Raw genomic sequence first — 15,666 nt, 5'->3', positions numbered from 1 at the left:
ACTTGGAGTGTTTTTGGGTTATAAATCTTTGCCCCCTTCCTCCTCCCCCTCCTCCTCCTCCGCCCCTGGCCTCTCCTCTTCCTCCTCCTCCTCCTCCACCCCTGGCCTCTTCCTCCACCTCCTCCTCTTCCACCCCTGGCCTCTCTTCCTCCACCTCCTCCACCCCTGGCCTCTCCTCTTCCTCCACCTCCCTCTCCTCCACCCATGGCCTCTCCTATTCCTCCACCTCCTCCTCCTCCACTACCTCCTCTTCCACCCCTGGCCTCTCCTCCTCCACCTCCTCCTCCACCCATGGCCTCTCCTCTTCCTCCACCTCCTCCTCTTCCTCCACCCCTGGCCTCTTCCTCCACCTCCCTCTCCTACACCCCTGGCCTCTCCAACCCCTCCTCCTCCTCCACCCCTGGCCTCTCCTCTTCCTCCACCTCCCCCTCCTCCCTCTCCTCCACCCTTTGCCTCTCCTCCTCTCCTCCCTCTTTCCTTTCCTCCTCTCCCCCTCCCCTCCTATAGCCTTCTAGGCTCCATGTTTCCTCTACCTCGTATAATCTTTGCCATGGCCCGCGATGGTCTCCTCTTCTCCTTTCTGGCCAAGGTCAGTGAGAGGAAGTCGCCAATCAACTCCACCATTGCGTCAGGTTTCATGTCCGGTAAGACTGTGTTAGAGGTCAAGGGTTAAGCTCAGAGCTGATCTGTATCTGGCGGTAACACGCCTATGAGGAGGAGAGAGGTGTAGCAGACAGAGAGAGGAGGAGGAGAGAGGTGTAGCAGACAGAGAGAGGAGGAGAGAGGTGTAGCAGACAGAGACTATAGGTTGAAGGAACCTGAGGAGGAGAGAGAGGTGTAGCAGACAGAGAGAGGAGGAGAGAGGTGTAGCAGACAGAGAGAGGACGAGAGAGGTGTAGCAGACAGAGAGAGGAGGAGAGAGGTGTAGCAGACAGAGAGAGGAGGAGAGAGAGGTGTAGCAGACAGAGAGAGGAGGAGAGAGGTGTAGCAGACAGAGAGAGGAGGAGAGAGGTGTAGCAGACAGAGAGAGGAGGAGAGAGGTGTAGCAGACAGAGAGAGGAGGAGAGAGAGGTGTAGCAGACAGAGAGAGGAGGAGAGAGAGGTGTAGCAGACAGAGAGAGGAGGAGAGAGGTGTAGCAGACAGAGAGAGGAGGAGAGAGGTGTAGCAGACAGAGAGAGGAGGAGAGAGGTGTAGCAGACAGAGAGAGGAGGAGAGAGGTGTAGCAGACAGAGAGAGGAGGAGAGAGGTGTAGCAGACAGAGAGAGGAGGAGAGAGGTGTAGCAGACAGAGAGAGGAGGAGAGAGGTGTAGCAGACAGAGAGAGGAGGAGAGAGGTGTAGCAGACAGAGAGAGGAGGAGAGAGATGTAGCAGACAGAGAGAGGAGGAGAGAGGTGTAGCAGACAGAGAGAGGAGGAGAGAGGTGTAGCAGACAGAGACTTTAGGTTGAAGGAACAATAGAGAACTGTGATTTAGTTAAGAACAAGTGAAACATCATGTGAAACAGACAGTCCATTAGTCTCAACTCTTCAACGGTTTGAAAAATGCTGCCATTTTTATTATTTTCTGTATGTGAATTGAGGATGACTACTGTTTGTCTAGCCTACTGATTGCTGTGATACTGTACCGTGATGTGAATTTATTGTCTGTAACATGTTTCACAGGAAATGTAATAATAGTGTTATGATGTGTCTTTGTCAGAAAACGGCAGTTGTTGAGTCATTATCATGGTAATTCTTACTGTACAGTGCAGAGGCCTAATGCCAGATTCAAATACAATTATGTCGTTTTGGGGTGGTTTCCCGGACACAGATATAAACTTAGTCCTGAAAAACAACTTATTTTAGATGGAGATTCTCCTTTGAGCTTGCTTATCAGTCCAGGAAAATCTGTGTCCAGGAGCACCGCCCATTAATGTGTGCATTGGCTTGTATTTTAAACTGGGTTATTCTGGGATAGATCCTGTCGTATGTCATATTTCTTAAAGATAAACTTTTCCTTAATGCAACCGCTGTGTCAGATTTCAAAAAGCTTTACAGCGAAAGCACACCATGGAATAATCTGAGTACAGCGCTCAGCCACCAAAACAAGACATACAGATACCCGCCATGTTGTGGAGTCAACAGAAGTCAGAAATAGTAATATAAATATTCACTTACCTTTGATGATCTCCTTCGGAATGCACTCCCAGGAATCCCAGTTCCACAATAAATGTTTGTTTTGTTCGATAGAGTCCATCATTTATGTCCAAATACCTCCTTTTTGTTTGAGCGTTCAGTTCACAAATCCAAATTCACAAGGCGCAGGCACTTAATCCAGACGAAAAGTCAAAACAGTTCCATTACAGTTCGTAGAAACATGTCAAACGATGTATAGAATCAATCTTTAGGATGTTTTGATCATAAATCTTCAATAATATTCCAACCTTTTGGACAATTCCTTTGTCTTTAGAAATTAAAGGGAACACATCTCGCTCTCACGGCTGCACATGTGAATATAGCTCATGGCATTCTGCCAGACCCCTTAGTCAAACAGCTCTTATTCGGTCCCCCTTCAAGAAGAAGACCGAAACAAGGTTCTAAAGACTGTTGACATCTAGTGGAAGCATTAGGAAGTGCAATCGGACCAAATTTACCCTGTATCTTGGACAGGCATATACTTGAAAATCTACAATCCTCAGATTTCCCACTTCCTGGTTGGATTTTTTTCTCAGGTTTTTGCCTCCCATATGAGTTCTGTTATACTCACAGACATCATTCAACCAGTTTTAGAAACTTTGCAGTGTTTTCTATCCGAATATACTAATAATATGCATATCTTAGCTTCTGGGCCTGAGTAGCAGGCAGTTTACTCTAGGCACGCTTTTCATCCGAATGTGAAAATAGCGCCCCCCAGCCATAAGAAGTTAATGGTCTTTGACTTCTTCCTACAGCGGTGATGGCCTTCCTGTTTGACCTGAAGGACCTGGTCGATCTGATGTCTATCGGCACCTTGCTAGCCTACACCTTGGTGGCAGCCTGTGTTCTAGTACTCAGGTTAGTACCCTACATACTACACCCTACACCCTACTAGCCTACACCTTAGTGGCAGCCTGTGTTCTAGTACTCAGGTTAGTACCCTACACCTTGGTGGCGGCCTGTGTACTAGTACTCAGGTTAGTACCCTACATACTACACCCTACTAGCCTACACCTTGGTGGCAGCTTGTGTACTAGTACTCAGGTTAGTACCCTACATACTACACCCTACTAGCCTACACCTTAGTGGCAGCCTGTGTACTAGTACTCAGGTTAGTACCCTACATACTACACCCTACTAGCCTACACCTTAGTGGCAGCCTGTGTTCTAGTACTCAGGTTAGTACCCTACATACTACACCCTACTAGCCTACACCTTGGTGGCAGCCTGTGTTCTAGTACTCAGGTTAGTACCCTACATACTACTAGCCTGCACCTTGGTGGCGGCCTGTGTACTAGTACTCAGGTTAGTACCCTACATACTACACCCTACTAGCCTACACCTTAGTGGCAGCCTGTGTTCTAGTACTCAGGTTAGTACCCTACATACTACACCCTACTAGCCTACACCTTAGTGGCAGCCTGTGTTCTAGTACTCAGGTTAGTACCCTACATACTACACCCCACTAGCCTACACCTTGGTGGCGGCCTGTGTTCTAGTACTCAGGTTAGTACCCTACATACTACTAGCCTGCACCTTAGTGGCAGCCTGTGTTCTAGTACTCAGGTTAGTACCCTACATACTACACCCTACTAGCCTACACCTTGGTGGCGGCCTGTGTTCTAGTACTCAGATTAGTACCCTACATACTACACCCTACTAGCCTACACCTTAGTGGCAGCCTGTGTACTAGTACTCAGGTTAGTACCCTACATACTACACCCTACTAGCCTACACCTTAGTGGCAGCCTGTGTTCTAGTACTCAGGTTAGTACCCTACATACTACACCCTACTAGCCTACACCTTAGTGGCAGCCTGTGTTCTAGTACTCAGGTTAGTACCCTACATACTACACCCTACTAGCCTACACCTTGGTGGCGGCCTGTGTTCTAGTACTCAGGTTAGTACCCTACATACTACTAGCCTGCACCTTGGTGGCGGCCTGTGTACTAGTACTCAGGTTAGTACCCTACATACTACACCCTACTAGCCTACACCTTAGTGGCAGCCTGTGTTCTAGTACTCAGGTTAGTACCCTACATACTACACCCTACTAGCCTACACCTTGGTGGCAGCCTGTGTTCTAGTACTCAGGTTAGTACCCTACATACTACACCCTACTAGCCTACACCTTAGTGGCAGCCTGTGTTCTAGTACTCAGGTTAGTACCCTACATACTACACCCTACTAGCCTACACCTTGGTGGCAGCCTGTGTTCTAGTACTCAGGTTAGTACCCTACATACTACACCCTACACCCTACTAGCCTACACCTTGGTGGCAGCCTGTGTTCTAGTACTCAGGTTAGTACCCTACACCCTACTAGCCTACACCTTGGTGGCAGCCTGTGTTCTAGTACTCAGGTTAGTACCCTACACCCTACTAGCCTACACCTTAGTGGCAGCCTGTGTTCTAGTACTCAGGTTAGTACCCTACATACTACACCCTACTAGCCTACACCTTAGTGGCAGCCTGTGTTCTAGTACTCAGGTTAGTATCTGCATAGATGATCATTTCTTGGATCCATAGCTCTGTGAATTTCAGAGTCCATTTCTTCTACAAGTGGCGGGGTACCGTGTTTACCTCGTTAATGTGGCTATTCTTTCTGTCCTGCAGGTACCAGCCAGAGCAATCCAGTACGGCCTATCGGATGGCGTCTACGCTGGACGAGATAGACACCTTAGAGTCCGTTAACGAGGGCAGTGTGGGGATCCTGCCGGGAGCAGAGGAGGTGTTCTGTGCCAAAAACCTGTTGTTCCCCTACAACACAGAACCCAACAACCTGTCTGGCTTCGTAGTCAACATCTGTACCAGTACATTAGGTAAGACACACACACACACACACACACACACACACACACACACATACAGGCAGACACACACACAGGCAGACACACGCACGCACGCACGCACGCACGCACACACACACACACACACACACACACACACACACACACACACACACACACACACACACACACACACACACACACACCTATTACACACACCTATTCAGTGTTGTCCCTGCAGGAGTGTTGGCTCTGGTCACCTCTGTCTCTTCCTTACTGTCTCTGTGTCTGTCTCTCTCCCTGCAGGAGTGTTGGTGTGTATCTTCTGTGTGATAGCAGTGCAGGGAGGCTTTGCTTCCTGGTCTGTCTCTCTACTGAGCCTCATATTTACAGCCTGTCTGGCAGTCACTCTACTGGTCTGGAGACAGCCTGAGAGCAAGACCAGTCTCTCTTTCAAGGTATGTTCAGTCAGTTCTACCTCGCGGTCAGGGACACGCCTCTTCCTCCCTTTCCTCCCAGGAGCCAGTATGTTTATAAATCTTCTTCTGATCTTCTCCCCTCTCCTCCTCTCCTCACACCTCCTCTCCTCTTCTCCCATATTCTCTTCTCCCCCATCCTCCTTTCCTCACGCCTCCTCTCCTCTTCTCCCCTCTCCTCATCTCCTCACACCTCCTCTCCTCTTCTCCCATCTTCTCTTCTCCCCTCTCCTCCTTTCCTCACGCCTCCTCTTCTCCCCTCTCCTCCTCTTCTCACACCTCCTCTCCTCTTCTCCCATTTCCGCTTTTCCTCTCTCCTCATTTCCTCACACCTCCTCTCCTCTTCTCCCCTCTCCTCCTCTCCTCACGCCTCCTCTCCTCTTCTCCCCTTTCCTCCTCTTCTCACGCCTCCTCTCCTCTTCTCCCCTTTCCTCCTCTTCTCACGCCTCCCCTCCTCTTCTCCCATCGTGTCTTCTCCTCTCTCCTCCTCTCCTCATACCTCCTCTCCTCTCCTCCCATCTCCTCACGCCTCTTCTCCCCTCCTCCCCTCTCCTCACGCCTCTTCTCCCCTCTCCTCATGCCTCCTCTCCTCTTCTCCCTTCTCCTCCTCTCCTCCTGCCTCCTCCTCTCCTCCCAGGTGCCCCTGCTTCCCTTCCTCCCAGTAGCCAGTATGTTTATCAACATCTTCCTGATGTGTCAGCTGGGCCGAGGAACCTGGATACGCTTCTCTTTCTGGATGATCATAGGTACCCTACATTTATCTGTAATATAGATCAAATATGCCCTATAGGTACAGTAGTTTGGATACATCTACTCATTCCAGGTTTTTTCTTTATTTTCACTCTTTTCTACATTGTAGAATAGTAGTGAAGACATCAAACCTATGAAATAATACATATGGAGTCATGTAGTAACCAAAAAAAACGTTAAACACATCAAAATATATTTTTGATTCTTCAAAGTAGCCACTCTTTGCCTTGATGACAGCTTTGCACACTCTTGGCGTTCTCTCGACCAGCTTCACCTTTTCCCCCACCTTTTGAACCCTTCTCCCAGGTTTCATCATTTACTTTGGTTATGGGATCCGTAACAGTGTAGAAGCTGCTTTAGCCAATACCGCCAGTAACCTGCACGGATACAAGCCAGACTGCACTCTCAACGGACAGCCAATGGACATCGAGAAGGAAGTCTTCCTACACAACGGCCTGGACCTGGACAACACAGTGGACGAGGAGGACGGGGACCTCTAGAGGTTGTGGAGGTGCGGTGCACTTCTCTAATGTTACTATCTGATTACTTTATCTATCTTTACCTGTCAGATTAGTACCACATACTGTCAGAAATATCTTCACGTGAAGGGGGACAATCACGTACAATCAGAACGAGCTCTATTAGGACTTGATGTTGCGTAGTATCAAACCAGACGCAGGTCTCTTCACATTGGGCAGTGATCCACCATACCAGTTCACACGTCCACTGCTCATGACTCTGTTAACGATATAATTTGTAAACACCAAACCGACGAGTCCGTCTGTCATTGTCAGCACATAGCAGGAGGACTATCACTCTTCTCCTGGAAGAAGAAACAGGGCTTGAAAGGATCTGTGGTCCTTAACATTCTATTCAAATTAGTTGGAAATACTGAATAGTCTATAATTTCACACTGAAGAGCAGGGCTCGTCCCTAATACTAACATTACTGGTGGATTACCATGCAGTCTATCACCCTCTGCTGGTATCCTGGTGTCACTGCATGATAGATGCTGATAGATAGAGGATGTGTCACAAGGGCACCCTATTCCCTATATAGTGCACTACTTTTGACCAGGACCCATAGTGGACACAGTGCTGGTTGCTGTGTCCCCTTCTACTACTATTCAAGTCCACATCATCCTCCCCAATGTCATTACTTACAATGACATCGACATATTCTGCTTCTTATCTACAAATATATTGACTTATTGATGACAACAAGTGATGCTTTTTCATTCATATGTGCAGAGCCATCTCTGAGTCAATAGAGCTGCACTTCCTTGTTTGATTGAACATCATATTCAGGATGTAATGAATTATAATTCATTCGTCTCAAATTACAACTACAGTATGAATTGAGGTGAGTGTTTTATTAAGGTAATAAGCGGATGTTGTTCCAACTTCCATTATAGAGGAGTGATGACTTACGGAATATTGCACAAGCCTTCTCCTTCTTCTTCTTCTTCTTTTCCTTCTTCTTCTCCTTCTCCTTCTTCTTCTCCTTCTTCTCCTTCTTCTTCTCCTTCTTCTTCTTCTCCTTCTTTTTCTCCTTCTTCTCCTCCTCCCTCTTCTTCTCCTTCTTCTTCTCCTTCTTCTCCTTCTCCTTCTTCTTCTTCTCATTCTTCTTCTCCTCCTTCTCCTTCTTCTTCTCCTTCTTCTTCTTCTTCTCCTTCTTCTTCTCCTCCTCCTTCTTCTTCTCCTTCTTCTCCTTCTTCTCCTCCTCCTTCTTCTTCTCCTTCTTCTTCTCCTTCTTCTCCTTCTTCTCCTCCTTCTCCTTCTTCTTCTCCTTCTTCTCCTTCTTCTTCTCCTCCTTCTTCTTCTCCTTCTTCTTCTCCTTCTTCTTCTTCTCCTTCTTCTCCTCCTTCTACTTCTTCTTCTTCTTCTCCTCCTCCTTCTTCTTCTCCTTCTTCTTCTCCTTATTCTCCTTCTTCTCCTCCTTCTTCTTCTCCTTCTTCTCCTCCTTCTTCTCCTTCTTCTTCTTCTCCTTCTTCTCCTTCTTCTCCTTCTTCTTCTCCCCCTTCTTCTCCTTCTTCTTCTCCTTCTTCTCCTTCTTCTTCTTATTGCATACTATGAGAGTTCCTCATAGTCAACTAGCTGTCTGGAAGACGAGCAGTGTTTGTTTCTTGATTGCATTAAAAAACCAATGCACATGTATGTCCAACTTAAGTAATAAGGCCCGAGGCTGATCTTATGCACGACGCATTGTGGAGTGCCTGGACACAGCCCTTAGCTGTGGTATATTGGTCATATACCACAACCCCCCCGAGGTGCCTTATTGCTATTATAAACTGGTTACCAACGTAATTAGAGCAGGTAAAATGTATACCCGTGGTATAGGGTCTGATATACCATGGCTGTCAGCCAATCAGCATTTAGGGCTCGAGCCACCCAGTTTATAATCTGTAATATTGTTCAATATTGCATGTACATTTACTGTAAATTAAAATAAGTTAAATTTATAAATGAGCACATCCGCAGCGTGTGAGGGAATTGAGGTAGCCTATTTTCCAAATGGCACCCTATTCCCTGTATACTGTACTACTGTTGACCAGAGCCCCTTGGGCCCGGTTTAAAGGTAGTGCACTATATAAGGAATAGGGTACTATTTGGGATGCTTCCTAAGTCACTTCAGGAGTTAACTTGAAGTGCCACCTTTGTCACCCAGACGATCATGATCACCCTAATGAAAATGTTAAATGATGACTAGTCAACATAGGTAAAAGGGCGAGACCTGGTCAGTTGTACAACTGAATGCATTCAACTGAAATGTGTCTTCCGCATTTAACCCCTCTGAATCAGGGGCGGCAGGTTGTCTGGTGGTTAGAACGTTGGGCCAGTAACCAAAAGGTTGCTAGATTGAATCCCTGAGCTGACAAGGTAGAAATCTGTCATTCTGCCCCCTGAACAAGGCAGTTAAACCCACTGTTACCTGGTAGGTCGTCATTGTAAATAATAATTTTTTCTTAACTGACTTTCCTAGTTAAATAAATGTTAAATAAAAAAAATCTGAGAGGTGCAGGGGGCTGCCGTCGTCTAGGGAACAGTTGTTTTTGGGGCTTAACTGCAGATTTTTCCACCTTACTGCTTATTTTAAACGTTTCTGTCTGAAGACTTATTTTATTATGATGGTATCTTGTGTGATTTGCTATTTATAGTATTATAATATGTTTGGCCAAATGTTTTACTTAGTAATATCATTGTGTGATTTTCCTCAAAGAAATGTGGAATCCTTTTTCTCACTCAGACGTTGCCCCCAAAACATTGTTATTCATAGAACAAGATCATGTCAAAATCCTAAATTATTCATTGTCTCAAACATATTTAACGACCAGTTGGTGAAAACTCGGTTCACGTCCCAATCAGGCACCCCACCCCCCCCCAAATTCGCCACAATATTTATTGCCGTGAACTATATGTCTTTGAAATGTTATTATTTTGAATTTCTGAATGTTTAGTGACTTGATTAGGATACAATCCCCTGTTAACCCTCATTCATTCTGTACATATTGGGTACTTTGTTGTAGTAATGATTTCTTGTCGGTGTGTACACTTATGAAGCCATATCTGTGCATGTGCTCAGTTCTCTTACAAACACATTGGGATCTCTCTTTATAAGACAAATAGACTGCTACTCTCCTAGCCTGGTTAAACCAAACTGAATGAAGTTCTCACTATGGTGAATGTAGCATTCACACTGGTTTAACCAGGCTACTATTTTCCTCTTCTGCTAAGGTTGTAATCTCAAATGGCACCTTATTCCCTTTTTAGTGTGCTCTGGTCAAAATGTGTGCACTAAATAAGGAATAGGCTGCCATTTGTGATGCACTCTTAAGACATCTTGTTGAACAATTATCTTGGTCACACGTCTGGTTGTGCTGTCTTGACAACTCCTATGGTCATTGTCACAGAGGCAAGACAGCACAACCAGATCTGAGTTCCAGGCTAGTTAATCAAAACTAAGTAGTCATGCCAGATGTGTAAATGGCCTTACATTTGAAGTAATGTGTAGGACTTGGTGCTTTGCGTGCCTCTTGAACAGGCAAATTACTTAGCCCTGTCATATACTCCCCCCCCCCTCCCCCCCCCCCCCAGGTAACGTCAAGTTGGACACAGAGTCGACATGTATGTCCGTTTCTTTTCCGCTGTGCCTTGAGGAAACTTATTAGCACAATGTTGTGTTTCCTGTTGGAACTGTCATTGTTACTGTCATCACTGGGGTGTGTCTTCATGGCTGAGTGCTGCCAGCTTTTGTCTTCTTGGTGCTTATATGAAATACAGCTACTGTACATTGCATTGAGTAATGACAACAGTCTGGCAGTAGAGGGCAGTGTTCTAGTAATGACAACAGTCTGGCAGTAGAGGGCAGTGTTCTAGTAATGACAACAGTCTGGCAGTAGAGGGCAGTGTTCTAGTAATGACAACAGTCTGGCAGTAGAGGGCAGTGTTCTAGTAATGACAACAGTCTGGCAGTAGAGGGCAGTGTTCTAGTAATGACAACAGTCTGGCAGTAGAGGGCAGTGTTCTAGTAATGACAACAGTCTGGCAGTAGAGGGCAGTGTTCTAGTAATGACAACAGTGGCAGTAGAGGGCAGTGTTCTAGTAATGACAACAGTGGCAGTAGAGGGCAGTGTTCTAGTAATGACAACAGTCTGGCAGTAGAGGGCAGTGTTCTAGTAATGACAACAGTCTGGCAGTAGAGGGCAGTGTTCCAGTAATGACAACAGTCTGGCAGTAGAGGGCAGTGTTCTAGTAATGACAACAGTGGCAGTAGAGGGCAGTGTTCTAGTAATGACAACAGTCTGGCAGTAGAGGGCAGTGTTCCAGTAATGACAACAGTCTGGCAGTAGAGGGCAGTGTTCTAGTAATGACAACAGTCTGGCAGTAGAGGGCAGTGTTCCAGTAATGACAACAGTCTGGCAGTAGAGGGCAGTGTTCTAGTAATGACAACAGTCTGGCAGTAGAGGGCAGTGTTCTAGTAATGACAACAGTCTGGCAGTAGAGGGCAGTGTTCTAGTAATGACAACAGTGGCAGTAGAGGGCAGTGTTCTGATGAAATAATGTGGTACATTGGTTGAATTGAAATATAGTTGTGTATTATTGTTAGTGTATATTTGGAGGCTGTGTATTGCTATAAGTATTTATTTTAATGTGTGCTAAAAACAAAGAAAGTTTAAAGAAGCTTTGAAAACCAGGTTCTCCGTTCTAAAATCTGAATATTAGACATACAGATGTAATGCACTGGCCTTTGAAATGTGTGTCCCAAAGCTAGCTTTATTTACCCTGCTGGATCCACAGGCTCCTGACCATCCAAGGTACGTCCCAAAGGGCATGCTATTCCCTACATAGTGCACTACTTTACCAGGTTCCATAGGACTTTGGTCAAAAGTAGTGCACTGTAATAGGGAATAGGGTTCCATTTGGGACACTCGGTAAGGGTTTGATTCAGGAAAAGTCATAGACCTTTATAGATAAGTCTCTGAGTTCAGGTTTCATAGAGGAGAGACAAATCTCTAAATCAGTTTTTTTTTTTTTTTTTTATCCGCTTGTGTCTGTTTTTGGAGCATTCATTTGAAGACCGGTATTCAATGCAAAGACGTATTATAGTGTGTCTCACTATACAATTCACCTTTTCCACAGCGTTCGCGGAGATCGCCTTCATGGTAAGCGCTGTGCATTTCGGCTTAAGCTTCAAGGACCTTTTTAACATGTCTGTTCTAGTGGGCTGCGCTCTAACGCGCCTTGGATTGAGTCCCTGGCCAAACTGTGTTAGTCTACTACTGTATTTTGTTACTGTAATAAAACCGTCTGGCTTCTGCCATCTGTTTAAAAGCTGCTGTAAATAAAACAAACTTTGAAACGTTTATGTCTCGTTGTTCATTTGTATTTTTTTTTTTTTTTAAATCAACCAAGACCCGTCCTCGTTCCAGAAAAATATCTTGAATTTCTGTATGTATTGTTCTATTATCTTTATGATATGAGCGGTATTCTCTAATGGTTCCCTATGTACTACGTAGTGTACATTTGGGCCAGAGACCTAAATGTAGTCCACTGAATGGAATAGGGTGCTATGTGGGACGCATATTATGAGTTCATCTTTCTATTTTGTTATATAACAAATTAATCTTCCTTGATACAGTTTTTCTCCAGACGGGTTACCCAGAAATATAAAGAGAGGATTATATGGTTCTTGCAGAGGATATGGAACCCGAGAGATGTGCTGCTGGCTATGGAGGGTAGAGGTGTGGGTGGGTGTGTGTGTGTGTGTGTGTGTGTGTGTGTGTGTGTGTGTGTGTGTGTGTGTGTGTGTGTGTGTGTGTGTGTGTGTGTGTGTGTGTGTGTGTGTGTGTGTGCGTGTGCGTGTGCGTACGCGTGTGTGTGTGCGTGCGTTTCAATGTAATGAATTGAGATCAGACGTGTCTGTTGTCACTCATTCTGTCTTTATCGAAGGTTTTCATACAAACACAATTGGCTGTGAGTCCCAAAAGGCATTAAAGGTTGTACACTATATAGGGAATAGGGTGCCATGTGGAACACGGACATTTTGACATAGAAAACATGGCTATTAGATAGTGTTGAGTGTTAAATATAATGACTGTAAACTAAATGCCAGGCCCTATTACCTAGAGGCAGTGGGCTACTTTCACACCTTTGCAAAGATCCCATTTAGATATAATACCACCAGCAAACTAGATAGAAATCAAATCCAATTTTATGAGTCACATACGGCGAATACAACAGGTGTAGTAGTCCTTACAGTGAAATGCTTACTTACAAGCCCTTAACCAACAATGCAGTTTAAAAAAAAAAAATAGGAATAAGAAATAAAAGTAAAAAAGTAAAAAGTAATTAAAGAGTAGCAGTAAAATAACAATGGTGAGACTATACACTGGGGGTTACCGGTACAGAGTCAATGTGGAGGCTATATACAGGGGGTACCAGTACAGTCAATGTGGAGGCTATATACAGGGGGTACCAGTACAGAGTCAATGTGGAGGCTATATACAGGGGGGTACCGATACAGAGTCAATGTGGAGGCTATATACAGGGTGTTACGGTACAGAGTCAATGTGGAGGCTATATACAGGGGGGTACCGATACAGAGTCAATGTGGAGGCTATATACAGGGTGTTACGGTACAGAGTCAATGTGGAGGCTATATACAGGGTGTACTGGTACAGAGTCAATGTGGAGGCTATATACAGGGGGGTACCGGTACAGAGTCAATGTGGAGGCTATATACAGGGGGTACCAGTACAGAGTCAATGTGGAGGCTATATACAGGGGGTACCGATACAGAGTCAATGTGGAGGCTATATACAGGGGGTACTGGTACAGAGTCAATGTGAGTTAGTTGAGGTAATATGTACATGTAGGTAGAGTTATTAAAGTGACTTTGCATAGATGATAACAACAGAGAGTAGCAGCGGTGTAAAAGAGGAGGGGGGGGCTATGCACATAGTCTGGGTAGCCATTTGATTAGATGTTCAGGAGTCTTATGGCTTGGTGGTAGAAGCTGTTTAGAAGCCTCTTGGACCTAGACTTGGCGCTTCGGTACCACTTGCCGTGCGGTAGCAGAGAGAACAGTCTATGACTAGAGTGGCTGGAGTCTTTGACAATTTTTAGGTCCTTCCTCTCACACCGCCTTGTATAGAGGTCCTGAATGGCAGGAAGCTTGGCCCCAGTGATGTACTGGGCATTTCGCACTAACGTCTGTAGTGACTTGCGGTCGGAAGCCGAGCAGTTACCCTACCAGGCAGTGATGCAGCCAGTTATTGTTTGTTTGTTACACTAAAGGTTGAATCTGCAATTTGCCTAATATGATGCTGTAGTTCCGACTTCCTTAGGATAGCATTTATTTCATTGTGTGGGATCAACCTGGGTAACTAAAGGTTAACTAAAATGTTCTTAACTTTAACAACGAAAAGTATTTTTTTTTACAGAAACTTTACTAGATGTTAGAGCTGTATGTCCTGTGTTTTAGTGTTTCCTTCTCACCATATAGAAAGCTATCAGCTATCAAATATCTTCCTTTGTGACAATACCCTACGTGGGTTTGTGAATGTACTTGTTTGATTCATTCTATTCAAACAGGCAGACTATTGCAGGCACTGGGAACAAATAACAGAGAAACCAATTTTAAGTTTTTATTTGTCACTCGCACTGTCCATGACGAAGAGATGGTTAAACCTTCAAAACATGAAAACAACTCTGATACGTTATGTATGTCATTATGACATCACACATCATCATTATGACATCACACATCATCATTATGACATCACACATCATCATTATGACATCACACATCATCATTATGACATCACACATTATCACATCACACATCATCATTATCACATCACACATCATCATTATCACATCACACATCATCATTATCACATCACACATCATCATTAACACATTTCTCAGTATCTATCATAGAACAGTTGTCTGTCCTCGCGGAACACATCTGTGGTTTAGAGGCGACAGGACGGGCCACATCGAAAGGTCAAGGTATTAGCTAGATGACCGTTGTTTGACCGGGACAGAAGAAAGGAGAGAGATGACATCGTTGCCAGCTGCTATATGACACAGTTCGTGCACGTCCAAAATGGCACCCTATTCCCTATATAGTGCACTAACTTTAACCCAAATGACACCCTATTCCCTATATAGTGCACTAACTTTAACCCAAATGACACCCTATTCCCTATATAGTGCACTACCTTTAACCCAAAGGGCACCCTATTCCCTCATTTAGTGCACTACCTTTAACCCAAATGACACCCTATTCCCTATATAGTGCACTAACTTTAACCCAAATGACACCCTATTCCCTATATAGTGCACTACCTTTAACCCAAAGGGCACCCTATTCCCTCATTTAGTGCACTACCTTTAACCCAAATGACACCCTATTCCCTATATAGTGCACTACTTTTCTTTAATGGTCAAAAATAATCAAGTTAGTTAGTCACGTGCGCCGAATACGACCTCACAGTGAAATGCTTACTTACGAGCCCCTAATCAACAAAGCAGTTTAAAAAATACAAAAAAGAATAAGAAATAAAAGTAACAAGTAATGAAAGAGCAGCAGTAAAATAACAATAGCGAGACTATATGCAGGTTTGGTACCGGTACAGACTCAATGTGGAGACTATATACAGGGGGTACCGGTACAGAGTCAATGTTGAGGCTATATACAGGGTGTTACGGTACAGACTCAATGTGCGAGGGCACTGGTTAGTTGAGGTAATATGTACATGTAGGTGGAGTTATTAAAGTGACTGCATAGATGACGACAACAGAGAGTAGCAGCGGTGTAAAAGGGGGGGGGGGGGGGTCAATGCACATAGTCTGGGTAGCCATTTGATTAGATGTTCAGGAGTCTTATGGCTTGGGGGTAGAAGCTGTTTAGAAGCCTCTTGGACCTAGACTTGGTGCTCCGGTACCACTTGCTGTGTGGTTGCAGAGAGA

The 15,666-nt window shown here is 45.0% G+C and overlaps 1 protein-coding gene across 1 annotated transcript in view; it reads left to right on the top strand.

Annotated features, from left to right (window-relative positions):
* LOC129822491 (high affinity cationic amino acid transporter 1-like) overlaps positions 1–12,053 on the top strand; it is a 74,193-nt gene extending 62,140 nt beyond the window's left edge. The window contains exons 8-13 of the mRNA XM_055880811.1: positions 2,931–3,033; positions 4,792–4,997; positions 5,271–5,422; positions 6,078–6,186; positions 6,497–6,701; positions 11,830–12,053. Of these exons, the coding sequence (XP_055736786.1) occupies positions 2,931–3,033; positions 4,792–4,997; positions 5,271–5,422; positions 6,078–6,186; positions 6,497–6,690 (764 nt within the window). The 3' untranslated portion in view covers positions 6,691–6,701; positions 11,830–12,053. The remainder of the gene's footprint in view (positions 1–2,930; positions 3,034–4,791; positions 4,998–5,270; positions 5,423–6,077; positions 6,187–6,496; positions 6,702–11,829) is intronic.
* The last annotated feature ends 3,613 nt before the right edge of the window (positions 12,054–15,666 follow it).

The sequence above is a fragment of the Salvelinus fontinalis genome, chromosome 24 (genome assembly GCF_029448725.1).
Source record: "Salvelinus fontinalis isolate EN_2023a chromosome 24, ASM2944872v1, whole genome shotgun sequence".
Classification (NCBI taxonomy): Eukaryota; Metazoa; Chordata; class Actinopteri; order Salmoniformes; family Salmonidae; genus Salvelinus; species Salvelinus fontinalis.
Note: the sequence above shows the minus strand (reverse complement) of the source record. Positions and strands in the feature narration are given on the sequence as shown.